Consider the following 11,788-nt stretch of genomic DNA (forward strand, 5'->3'; position numbering starts at 1 on the left):
ATTAGAAAAGAACAAAGTGCTTTATTATGCAGTTAAATTATTGTTCAGCAAAAATAAGAGTCTGTTTTCACATGTTTGAAATCCTCAAATCCTCACTCTGGAGACATACAGGTCTTGGAGGGTGGGCAGGGGTGCACCAATACTCCTCTCAGCAGTCCTGACTGTCCATTGTAATTTCCTTCTGTCTGATTTGGTGACTGAACCAAACCAGACAGTAATAAATGTACACAGGGCAGAGTCAATGACAGCTGAGTAGAACCGTCTCAGCAGCTCCTGTGGCAGGTTGAACTTCCTCAGGTGGCAAAGGAAGCACAACCTCTGCTGAGCCTTCTTCACAATGGAGTCTATGTGGGTGTCCCACTTCAGGTCCTGAGAAATGGTAGAGCCCAGGAACCTGAATGACTCCACTGCTGCCACAGTGCTGTTCAGGACAGTGGGGGGTATAGGGGGATTTCTCCTGAAGTCTCCACTGTTTTGAGCATGTTCAGCTCAAGGTTGTTGTGACCGCACCAGACAGCCAGCTGATTAACTTCCCATCTGTATGCAGACTCGGACACTGTAGTTAAATAGCTGTGCATATAAACACTGGCATCAATGATCCATGTTTACGCCAGCCTCAAATATCATTCCAAAAAGAGAGGCCAGAGCATATAGGACACCATGCGAAAGGAAAGGGGAAAGAGAGAATTAAGGATATTGTGCAATAGCTGTGTAATGAGGTATTCAAAGAGCAGATGGTTTGAGGAATGTATTTAAAGGAATATTCTGGGTTCAATACAAGTTAAGCTCAATCGACAGCATTTGTGGCATAATGTTGATTATATTATTTTATATGTTGACTATTGCCCCTTTTCTTTAAAGGGGCATTCAGTAGTTCTCTAGCTAGTTTTAGCATTGTTCTTCTTCGTGTACTTTAAGTACCGATACAGTGTTAGATGCTATACTGCCATCTATCGATGTGGATAATCTATATGTAAACTTCTGCAGTTAATCCAGGATGGACTTCAAAGACATTAGTCATTAATCTTACAGTTTATACAAAATTATTGTTTAAACACTGGCCCTTAACACTTACTTAGTTTACAAATTTTATACCATGACTTGTCACAGCGCATAAATAAGTAATATTGGCATTATGTTCATGCTGTTTAGCCAGAGGGGAACTGGCCCCCACAGTGAGCCTGGTTTCTCCCAAGGTTATTTCTCTCCATTAACCAACATCTTATGGAGTTCTGTGTTCCTTGCCACAGTCGCCTTCAGCTTGCTCACTGGGATTCTAAATACAATTATTATTTTATCATTTATTTTTATACAAAATTTACAATCATATTAATCAAACTACACAATGATGACTTTATATATATTAAAGTTTCATTTTCTGTTAATGCATGATCTTCTGTAAAGCTGCTTTGAAACTATGTGTGTTGTGAAAAATGCTATACAAATAAAAATGACTTGACTTGATTGGACTTGATAAGCATGATCGTCTCTGCTGTCCCCGCCAGCTTTGGAATATCATTTGCATTTGGAAAATGTCAGAGTTTGAGGTAATTTCTAAAGTTATTTATTACTACTATAATATAATTGCTTTGCCTAAAAACAAATGTCAGAATTCAAGCGAACAGGCTTCTACAGTTAAGGACAGATTATTATTGTCCCTTATATCAATAATCTTTGGAGACTGTCTACGTTTCACATTATTTCTAAAGACAGTTATTACCTTTTATTAGAGAACTGCTCAGCATGAAATAAACCGAAATTATCTAGCGATACAGAATTTTATGGTAAAGGAAAGATTAGAATTGTTTTTGATTAAATTTAGCATGTCCACGAATACTGTATTTGAAGAACTCGTATTGTTTCCAAGCGAACCAATGTCATGGTTTACTTAAAATCCACAACCATCACTGTGCCAAGCTACTAAACGAAAGAAGACGTATGCCATTTCATAGAGGTGGAGGTAGATGCCCCCCCCTCACTATAGGTGTGATAACAAAGAAAATAAAATTACACATTGCTTTCCGGTTGCATTTGTAAACACAACTGAAAACTGTCCATTACTAACATACGTTGACAACACACATCATTTAAAAAAGTTCGAGGGAAACTTGTATGAATTTTCTGTAATTTCCACTGATACAATTTTAGAGCGGTCTAAACAATTAATAATGTCTTACCTGTCCAACAAGAAAGAAGCAACAATGGCATCACTGCTCATGTTTTTCTCCATCATCAGATCTTTCCACCTTGTGTATGCCGTACCGATGTTAACTCTAGTTTTTTGCCTTTGCCGTTCTTTCTGTCTTCTTGCTTCGGACCTTTTTCACTTCTTCGGCCATACAGCTACTGAATCTCCTGTTGTCTCTGCTTCTAAAGCACGATAATAAATATGTTCCATTGTATTCTTTTTGCTCTTCGCATTACCAAACAACACTGTGCTAAGCATAGCCAAGCGTATCTACATAGGTGACAGCCAATGAGCGCGAGGATTTTCTTCTTCGACGTTTAGAGAAACACAGCAGACCATATCATTTCAACATGACGAAACACATTGAAGGGGTGACCCGCACCATGTATAATAAAAACACTTTTATAGAAAACTATTATGAGTACAGTCTTCATCTCATGTGAGTGTACACCATTCAGATCACTCTTCACAAAAACACAATTCATTTGTTAAACTTTTTAAATTAGCCCCAAATTACTGAATACACCTTTTAAAATAAGCAAAAATCTGGGTAACAGTGAGGCACTAGCAATGGTAGTGAATGCGGCAAATCCGTAAATGTTAAAATACTCACTGTTTCAAAAGTATAGCCACAAGATGTAAACAATATGCATGTTAACATGATTTTAGTGTGATAAAATTGCTTACTATCCTTTTCTGTGTTGAGTTATATGCAATTTTACAACTTCATTGCCATTATAATTTAATGCTGTAAACCCTTAAACACTAATATAAACCTAAACCTTTATAAAATTATAAGCTTTACATTTCTGTCTTTAAACCCTTCAAAAATTGACCCAATTCACTGCAATAAGTGCCATACTGTAACCTTGATTTTTTTTTTTTTTTTTCTGGTAATCAACATTATGCCAAACATGCTGTCGATTCTAACTTGATTGAACCCGGAATGTCCCTCTAATAGCTCTTTTAAATGAAAGAGGCTTGTGACCATGCTTCTGATGACATTTGAGTATGGCATGGGAAACATTTTTTTGGCTGTTTCCTGGCAGCCACTATGGAACAAAATGAAAAATAGAACAAATGGAATGACATGTTGCAACCATAAAACCATAAACCATTAAAGAGCACCTACTGTGGTTTTTAAACGTGCCTAATTTTGTTTTAAAGGTCTCATACAATAGATTTACATGCATCCAAGGTCAAAAAACACTTTAATTTGCTCATAATTTAAATTGCAGCATTACCTTTTTTTCCCAGTGTCAAAAATGACTCGTTCATTAATCCGTTCTAAAGGATTCATTCTAAACTCCTCCTTTCAGAGAGCTTACTCTGCTCTGATTGGTCAGATGTTCCAGTCTGTTGTTATTGGTCTACCACTTAGTGTAGTGTTTGAGGGCGGGTCAAAGCTGTTCGCGAGCAGCCAATGAAGACAAGAGGTTGGTTTTTTTGTTACCAAATTAGTAGGTTAGTACAGGAAGTAAGTCTGGAATTACTAACAATTCGTTTCCGATGTTCAGAATCGGTTCTTTCTTTTGGGAGTCAATAACTCCATTTGTCGTGCACTTTGATTTTTGAAATTTTGCAGAGTTTTTTACATTCACAAACAGCTATATAACACACTACATGAAAAACCATAATAGGTGCTCTTAAAAGAAACAACAGTCCACATTTTTTTAGGATTCCATTTTTAAATGATGTACAGATAAAGACCCCTTTTCAAAAAGTAATTATTATTATTTTTTTCTGCCAGTGAGGAAACTTTGCCATGCTGCCTGTGCTAGTTTGGTTTTAGGAGAAAGCCTTTGAGTTATAAGGAACTAGGTTTGCTGGAAATGCCAGTAAATAATTTTTTTCACAGCTGCTAATTTTTTTTTCTACACTTGATTGGCAGCTTGCACCTTTAAATTCCAAGACAGTTTAGTGACTCATGTTTCCCACACTGTTCTCATGACTTAGTCCTACGTTTTTGTACAAAAAAGGATATATACAGAATAAAATTGTTGAATCAATCTAGAGAAAATCAAGGAAGCCTCATATGTAATATATTTTTTATTGTATGTAACCCTAACCCAAACCCTAACTCTAACCTTATGAAAACTCTAAATATTTATTAATCTGTCGAGAAAAAAGACAGCTAATTCTCATGCTTCTAGCTGGCTAATAATAATGATAAGGGGCGCATTTCATTGCATCTCAGTAATCCATTTCATCAAGAATGTATATGATATAAATGTATGAGTTCTTCAATGTATTAGTTATTCTAGTCAAGTAAATGAGTTTCCTTTTGATGGCTTAAACAGAATATAAAATATGTGTACAGGTTTTGCCCTTTGGTTATCATCACTTATATATGTCAATACACAAGTCATCATGTACCAGGAAACAAAGCTATTATTTTGATACAGCTGTTCCTCCAGTTTGACAGCAAACTCACAGCTGAATTCCTATTGGTCCATTCTCAACAATGTAAAAAAAAAAGTTTCTCACTTTAAATATCACCTCTGTTTGCTGTGTTCATTTAGAGGTGACCATTTAACTAATAACAGTAACTTCATCAACATCAAAAGGTTGCTATTTGGAATAACCTTGGATTGTGTACTTTTTCCTGAAAAGATAATCAAAAAGTAAGTAGAACTAATTGTTTTTTGTTTGTTTTATTTTATTTATTTATTTCTTTTATTTTTTTATTGTATGTGTTTTGATTAGGTATATTCTTGATATCCACTGAATGTGATATAAGCTCTGATGCTCCCAATATAACTATTGAAATGTTATTCACCCAAATACTTACTCAATTATTCATGCAAAACAAAACTATTATGTAATAATAGTAATATATATATATATATATATATATATATATATATATATATATATATATATATATATATATATATATATATATATTATGTAAAAAGCTTTTTTTACTACTTATTTTTTTACAATATGTCAATTTTGATGCACTTCAGAGGTGTATGTTTATTTACTAAACTGGTAATTATTTGATATATATATATATATATATATATATATATATATATATATATATATATATAAAACTGTATTTGTTTGTTGCCTGTTGCCTGTTCTTTTTCCATCATGTTAATAAACTCAACACCTATGTGGATTTTTTAAAAAAAAATTTTTTAGCATGAATTGTGTTTAACGTATTACTAATATGCTTTATTTTCACTTTTTAGGGATATTGCCAAAAGAAGCAATGGAGTGGAGAATTGTACTAGGTGTTCTGTGTCTAATCGGTAAGGAGCTTAGAGTAGTCATACTTGTCCCAAATCACTCTTTAAAATTAAGGATGGAATTTAGAAATCATAAAGTTAAAAACAATTTAAAAAAAAAAAATAACAACAACAACAACAATAGTTAGTGAAGAGGAAATATAGCAAATTCCTTTTTATTTCAAGAATCATTGTTCAGTTGTTCGGTTATCTTAAATAAGACTCTTAAAATTTAGTTTAGAGGACTAGCATGACGCTTGCCATTCAGGCCAAAGAGTTCAATCTTTGTTTCTCATGGTCTGAGAGTCCTTCAGGTGCCTTTTGGCAAACTCCAGGCGGGCTGTCATGTGCCTTTTACTGAGGAGTGGCTTCCGTCTGGCCACTCTACCATACAGGCCTGATTGGTGGAGTGCTGCAGAGATGGTTGTTCTTCTGGAAGGTTCTCCTCCCTCCACAGAGGGCAGTGGTAGCTCAGCGGTTAAGGCTCTGGGTTACTGATCAGAAGGTTGGGGGTTCAGCCTAGCTGGGATATGTGAAAAAGAAGAATTTCACTGTATATGTGTGATAAATAAAGAAAATTATAATTAATTATAATAATTATAGCATGACAAGCCATATAAATGCCATGCCAATCTTCAGTCAGTTATGATTGCTGTATTTCTGTTATCATAATTACAGATTAGATATCATTTTAGTCTGTCAAGATGGTAGCTGTGCAGTCCAAACTGCTTGGTAAGGAATGGATAGAATCCAGCAGTTTTGGATTGATCTTCAGAATCAGAGTAATCTAAAAAAAAAAATAATAATTAAATGATAACAAATTTACTTTACCTCATATTTAATATCACATCAATACTACTACACGTTTCTTATATTGAAGAACATGCTTGGAGCATGTGTACTTATTGTCGCAATATGACTCTGACTGATGTTTTCCTATTGGACAACTTTGGAAAACAATTCCTTCAAGTTGTAGGGAGGAGACAATTTCACTCAGCCTAAACAGCAATGTTTGGAAAAATAATCTACCAAACACCATTATTTATCACTTAATATCTTAATTGTCTTCAGTAATATCAACATGACATTTTGACCAGAAGAAAAAAAAAATTAGACCATAAAATGTAATGTTCCAACTGAGGGATCTGCAGCTGGATTGCTATCTTGCCAAAATACCAATACCATACTAAATACTAACTTTAAAAGCATGGTTAATCTTTGGCAATATTCTCTCTATTTTGGGTCTGTTTCAGTGTGCATTGAAATAATGGTCTCAATTATTATTATTAATTATTATAGGGAATTTACTGTATCCCATTTTCTCTAATTTCACCCTGAACAGGAATCCTACCTGTGCCTGGAAATGCAGCAAATGACACAAATGCAACAGTCTTTGAGTTTAATTTAAGTTTCTCCATTAATGACACTTTCATTCCTGACTACTCCAATATGAGCACTGATGCAGCCATCCATCTGAAACAAAACATCACATCTCAGGTAATGTTTTCTTCCGGTGAGGGACTGGGATTGTTGGATTAAATATTAATGCTTCATTGCAGTATGAATTTGAAGCATTACAATAACAATTTGTATAAAATATTAACAGATCAAATTGGGGTCATATATTTACAATCTACATGTTTAGGATGTGCAGTTTGCCAAAACTTTTTTACTTAAATGACTATTTTTCCAGTCTTAAAGATAAACAGTTGTTTGCATCAAAAGATGACAATGCAAGATTTGATCATTTGTCTTGTCTTAAAAAAAAAGGAAGTAAAAATCCATAATTAAATATATTTGTGGCTATAGAGCAATATGAATATCTGTCTTAATCTCTTTATCTATCTAGATTAATCCACTCTTCCAGAATATCACAAACTTTCTACAGATGCTTATTCAGCAATTCAGGTAAATCATTGCATAAAATCATAAAAACTAACAAATGCACTTAAATTTACTTCATGATAAAACTAATGTAAACATGTTTTATTGGTTAATATATTGGTTGGTTAATCGTTTACTAAATTTGTTGGTAAGTCACTTTGTAAGTTAACCGACCAGTTGTTCTATTTGTTCATTCAGTTGTTCTTTCTTTCATTATTTGCCTGTTTTAAAATGGTTGTGCCTTCTCAGGAATGGCTCCATTGTGACAGATAGCATTCTTCAATTTTCCAATGGCACTCGTCCTAATGCCACAGTCCTGAGACAAACCCTTGTTGACAGAGTTGGAAATGGGAATTTTCTCAAAATCATTACAAATTCCATCAATGTTACTGAATCTGGTCAGTATGCAATTTTTTTGTAATCATTTAATGAAATTTCTGATCTGCTTGCATTTGTACTCTGCCTCAAAATATATACTGTACATGAAACATCAAATATTTTCTGATGGCTGTGATTGTGCTTTGTTGCACAATGGTTTCGAGTTCAGTGTGAACAGACAAATTGCTTGCCTCTGAAAACGTATCGTATCACACCTGTTAAAGAGAGCTAGGAGCTCTTTACACACTGTAACTTATTTGTTGACACATATCACTTAGTCTTTTTGGAGCTGCTAAATTCTATATTTGTGGTTAATATTGTGATTTTTATGTGTAATGTGAAATAAATATAAGGATTAGTATCACTCACAATGTTCCATTTTCCTTGGGAAAAGTGAAAGCACCCAGTGTGACAACTACAACCACAACCACAACCACCACTGTCAACAGCACATCTCCTGCAGCTGTTGTAAAGTTAAATATAAGTTTCAGCATTAATCAAGACTTCAAAGCGATCTACTCCAATTTGAGCCATCCTGAAACCAATCTGCTGGCAAAGAACATCACCGATCAGGTATTACTTTTGACCAATGGAGAATGGTTAGACTTGTACTGATATTTTAATACTCTGCAATAGCCGTGAATGCAGCTTATGTTGTGGATTGTCATCATTAAAAGCAGATACAATTGGTGTTATACAATTATAAGATTTCTACATGTTTAGGATGAATAGTTTGCTAAGACCTTGCTTTATTCTGCTTTGACTAAATGCCTATTTTCCCAGTAACAAAGCCAAATCAGATTTTGCAGCATTTGATCGATTTTAAAATAATTAGTCCAATCTGAAAAAGAAATGAAAATTATTATATATATATATATATATATATATATATATATATATATATATATATATATATACATATACACCCATACACCTATAGAAAAGCATAAAAATCCATTTTAAACTTTTTATTGATTAATCTTTTATAGATTTCTTCAGTTTACAAGAGACGTTTCCCAAGCTTCTTTCGCATGTTTATTTGGCAATTCAGGTAAACAGTGCATACAGTTGTAAAAATGAGCAAACATTGTTTACCTTTCATCATTACAGATTGATTTTATGCATGGATTTTAAATTGATTGGTTGACTGTTTACTGTATTGAATGGTTGGTTGGTTTGTTGGATGGTCATTTTATAAGTCAACTCAACAGATGATTCATTTGTTTATTCTGTTGCTCTTTTGTGTTTCAAATTGATTGTGCTTTCTCAGGAGCGGATCTATTGTGACAGATGCTGTCCTTGAATTTGACAAAAATGGCACTAGCCCTAATGTGTCAGAAGTGGCACAAACTCTACGTGATGCAGTTGCAAATGGAAATGTCACCATCCAAATTGATCCAAATTCTGTCAATGTTACAGATCCCACAGGTATGGTCAGTATGTGCTTGCAGATGTACTGTAACTTAGTTTTTTCCCCCACAGACAGCAACTGTCCTGGCAGGTTTATTTCACTTTTATGGACTAGCAAAACCCCTCTAAATGCATGTCAAATCAAAGTTGCATGCAACAAAATACAAAAATATATTATACACTGTTATAAGGAGCTTATGATACAATTAACAAATATACTGGGTATTTGTATCTGTAATTTAACCATAAATTAATTATTAATATATAAAGAGACGTGATACAAGGTATCTCTGTTATGTTAATCAAAGTTTTTGTCCTTACCAGTCGTGACCACAGCTGAACCTCCTACACAGTTCACCGTAACTTTTAAAATTATTGAAACATTCAATGCAGTCTACTCCAATCTGAGCGCTCCTGAAACCATACAGCTAGCAACGAACATCACCAATCAGGTAATATTTTTGACCAATCGAGAATGGTTAGACTTATACTGATATTTTAATACTCTGCAATAGCTAATGTTGTGAACTGTCAACATTAAAAACATATACAATTGGTGTTATAAAATTATAATATTTCTAGATGTTTATGATGAACAGTTTGCTAAGACCTTGTTTTAGTCTGCTTGGACTAAATGCCTATTTTCCCAGTCGTAAAAACAAATCAGTTTTTGCAACATAATTTGTCCATAAATTAAAAATCATGAGGAAAACCGTAAGGAACAGACATAAACAGTTATAAAAAAGCATGGAAGTATGTTTTGAACTGTTTGTTTGTCAATCTATTGTAGGTTTTGAAAGTTTACAAGAAGCGCTTTCTGAACTTCATTCGTATGTTTATTCGGCAATTCAGGTAAACAGTGAATTCTAAAAATAACCAACCACTTTGTTTAAATTTCATCTTAAAACATTCAAATGTTCATTCCATTATCTTATTTTTTTTAATTTATTTTTTTTACTATGTTTCAACATGATTGTGCCTTCTCAGGAGTGGCTCTATTGTGACAGATGGTACCCTTGAATTTGACAAAAATGGCACTATCCCTTCAGCGAAAGATGTGGCAATAACGCTTCGTGACGCAGTTACAAATGGAAATTTCACTTTCTCAATTGATCCAAATTCCATCAAAGTTACAGACTCCTCAGGGAACACTTGTTAGTATACATTTACACATATATTTTTTATGCAATGATTTACAATTTCTTAAAAATATGATTCAGCAGCACTGAAAATGTATTATTATGACAAGTCATAATAATGGATATTTCTTTGTTTTTATACAGCTTCCCGGTCTCCAGTCTTGGCTAGTATGCTGACAGCTTTGTGGATGACTCTAGCATCACTTCTGTTGTCAGCTGTGATGCACCTCTAAGCATCACATTCACATGAGCAAACAAACTAAATTGCACTACTACATTTATCCATCAAAACATATTAATACAAAATGATAATGCTTTCTTTGATCTTTCAGTTTGCATTTTGAATCAACAAATCACAAAGCAAAACAAACCATGTCAAGTCGAGTTGTCGAGTTGTAACGTTTACTGTTCTTTCTTGCCATATTCAGAGCCAGGTGAAATTAATAGCATGTCTGATTTATTGTATTTTGTGCGCTACTTGACAAAAAGTACATGTGTACACTGAGCTGGAGAAGTAATGAGGATGGGTTTATACAGTTAAACCAAATCTGAACATTAATCCATGCCATATGGTACAAATAAATATTATATGCAAAGATGAATAATTTTACTATTTAGAACTGGCTATGTTTTGTTCTTTTGAAAATGGATTGAAAAATCTATCTGTAAGTCAATGTGAAGTCAAAATTGACCCTACTTATTTTCTTTAGGCACATTTCTGGTCTTAATGTGAACTATTCACCCATACAGGCTACTCAAAAGGAAGAAAATGTTCATGTTCATGTTCATATTCTCTAATCAAAATGAAATAACTTGCCACACAACTTTTCTTGTCTTTTGACGTCATGATGGCATGAGCGGGGAATAGCCAAACTTGCTTTAACAACACCCCCTCCAACTATCTATGACACCACCTGTGAACCCCACATGAAACTACCTTGGAACACATAGACCAAAATATGGAATTGCATACTAACTTACTACTACTGCTATTTCTGCTATATCTACTGTATATAATTGTAGTACAGTAGTAATGTACGATTTCAAATTTAGCCAGACATTGTGGTCTGCAAATGCAGTCCCACTATGACACAACACCATATGGGGTTTGCAGGCATTGAAAACTTTACATAGGTAAATATTGCTGTGTATTACTATGTATTGTTATATTGGTTTATGTAAATAAATACAGTTAAATATCATGTTTCCTTGTGTTCATTTAGTGAAAAATGTATGGAAACATTTACATGTGTGGAAACTGTGAAAAAACACGTAGAAAACATGCCTTGATTATTTTAAAACTAGATTTTTACTTTATTCTAGCTTTAACCATTTTTAATCTTCTGATACAGCTGATATATATATATATATAGACACACACACACACACACACACACACACACACACACACACACACACACACACACAAGTGGCCAAAATCTTGGAATTATGTACAGATTTTGCTCTTATGGAAAAAAATTAGTACTTTTATTCACCAAAGTGGCATTCAACTGATCATAATGTATAGTCAGGACATTAATAATGTGAAAAAT

General features: G+C 33.7%; 1 protein-coding gene across 1 annotated transcript; it reads left to right on the forward strand.

Annotated features, from left to right (window-relative positions):
- The first annotated feature begins 4,708 nt into the window (after window positions 1-4,708).
- Window positions 4,709-11,437, forward strand: LOC127443615 (uncharacterized). The gene is made up of 12 exons (XM_051702309.1): window positions 4,709-4,812; window positions 5,389-5,448; window positions 6,767-6,921; window positions 7,274-7,332; window positions 7,558-7,706; window positions 8,081-8,259; window positions 8,676-8,737; window positions 8,957-9,114; window positions 9,421-9,548; window positions 9,887-9,948; window positions 10,084-10,250; window positions 10,380-11,437. The coding sequence occupies exons 2-12, from the start codon at window positions 5,409-5,411 to the stop codon at window positions 10,466-10,468; spliced, it is 1,248 nt and encodes a 415-aa protein (XP_051558269.1). The 5' UTR covers window positions 4,709-4,812; window positions 5,389-5,408; the 3' UTR covers window positions 10,469-11,437.
- The last annotated feature ends 351 nt before the right edge of the window (window positions 11,438-11,788 follow it).

This window comes from Myxocyprinus asiaticus, chromosome 7 (genome assembly GCF_019703515.2).
Source record: "Myxocyprinus asiaticus isolate MX2 ecotype Aquarium Trade chromosome 7, UBuf_Myxa_2, whole genome shotgun sequence".
NCBI classification, from domain to species: domain Eukaryota; kingdom Metazoa; phylum Chordata; class Actinopteri; order Cypriniformes; family Catostomidae; genus Myxocyprinus; species Myxocyprinus asiaticus.

What these genes read in the sequence shown, in the direction of transcription:
- LOC127443615 (XM_051702309.1), top strand. Translation starts at nt 5,409, where the DNA reads ATGGAGTGGAGAATTGTACTAGGTGTTCTGTGTCTAATCG. An exon ending in ATGCTTATTCAGCAATTCAG is followed by an intron (nt 7,333 to 7,557) that starts GTAAATCATTGC and finishes GTGCCTTCTCAG; the next exon opens with GAATGGCTCCATTGTGACAG. An exon ending in CAAAGAACATCACCGATCAG is followed by an intron (nt 8,260 to 8,675) that starts GTATTACTTTTG and finishes AATCTTTTATAG; the next exon opens with ATTTCTTCAGTTTACAAGAG.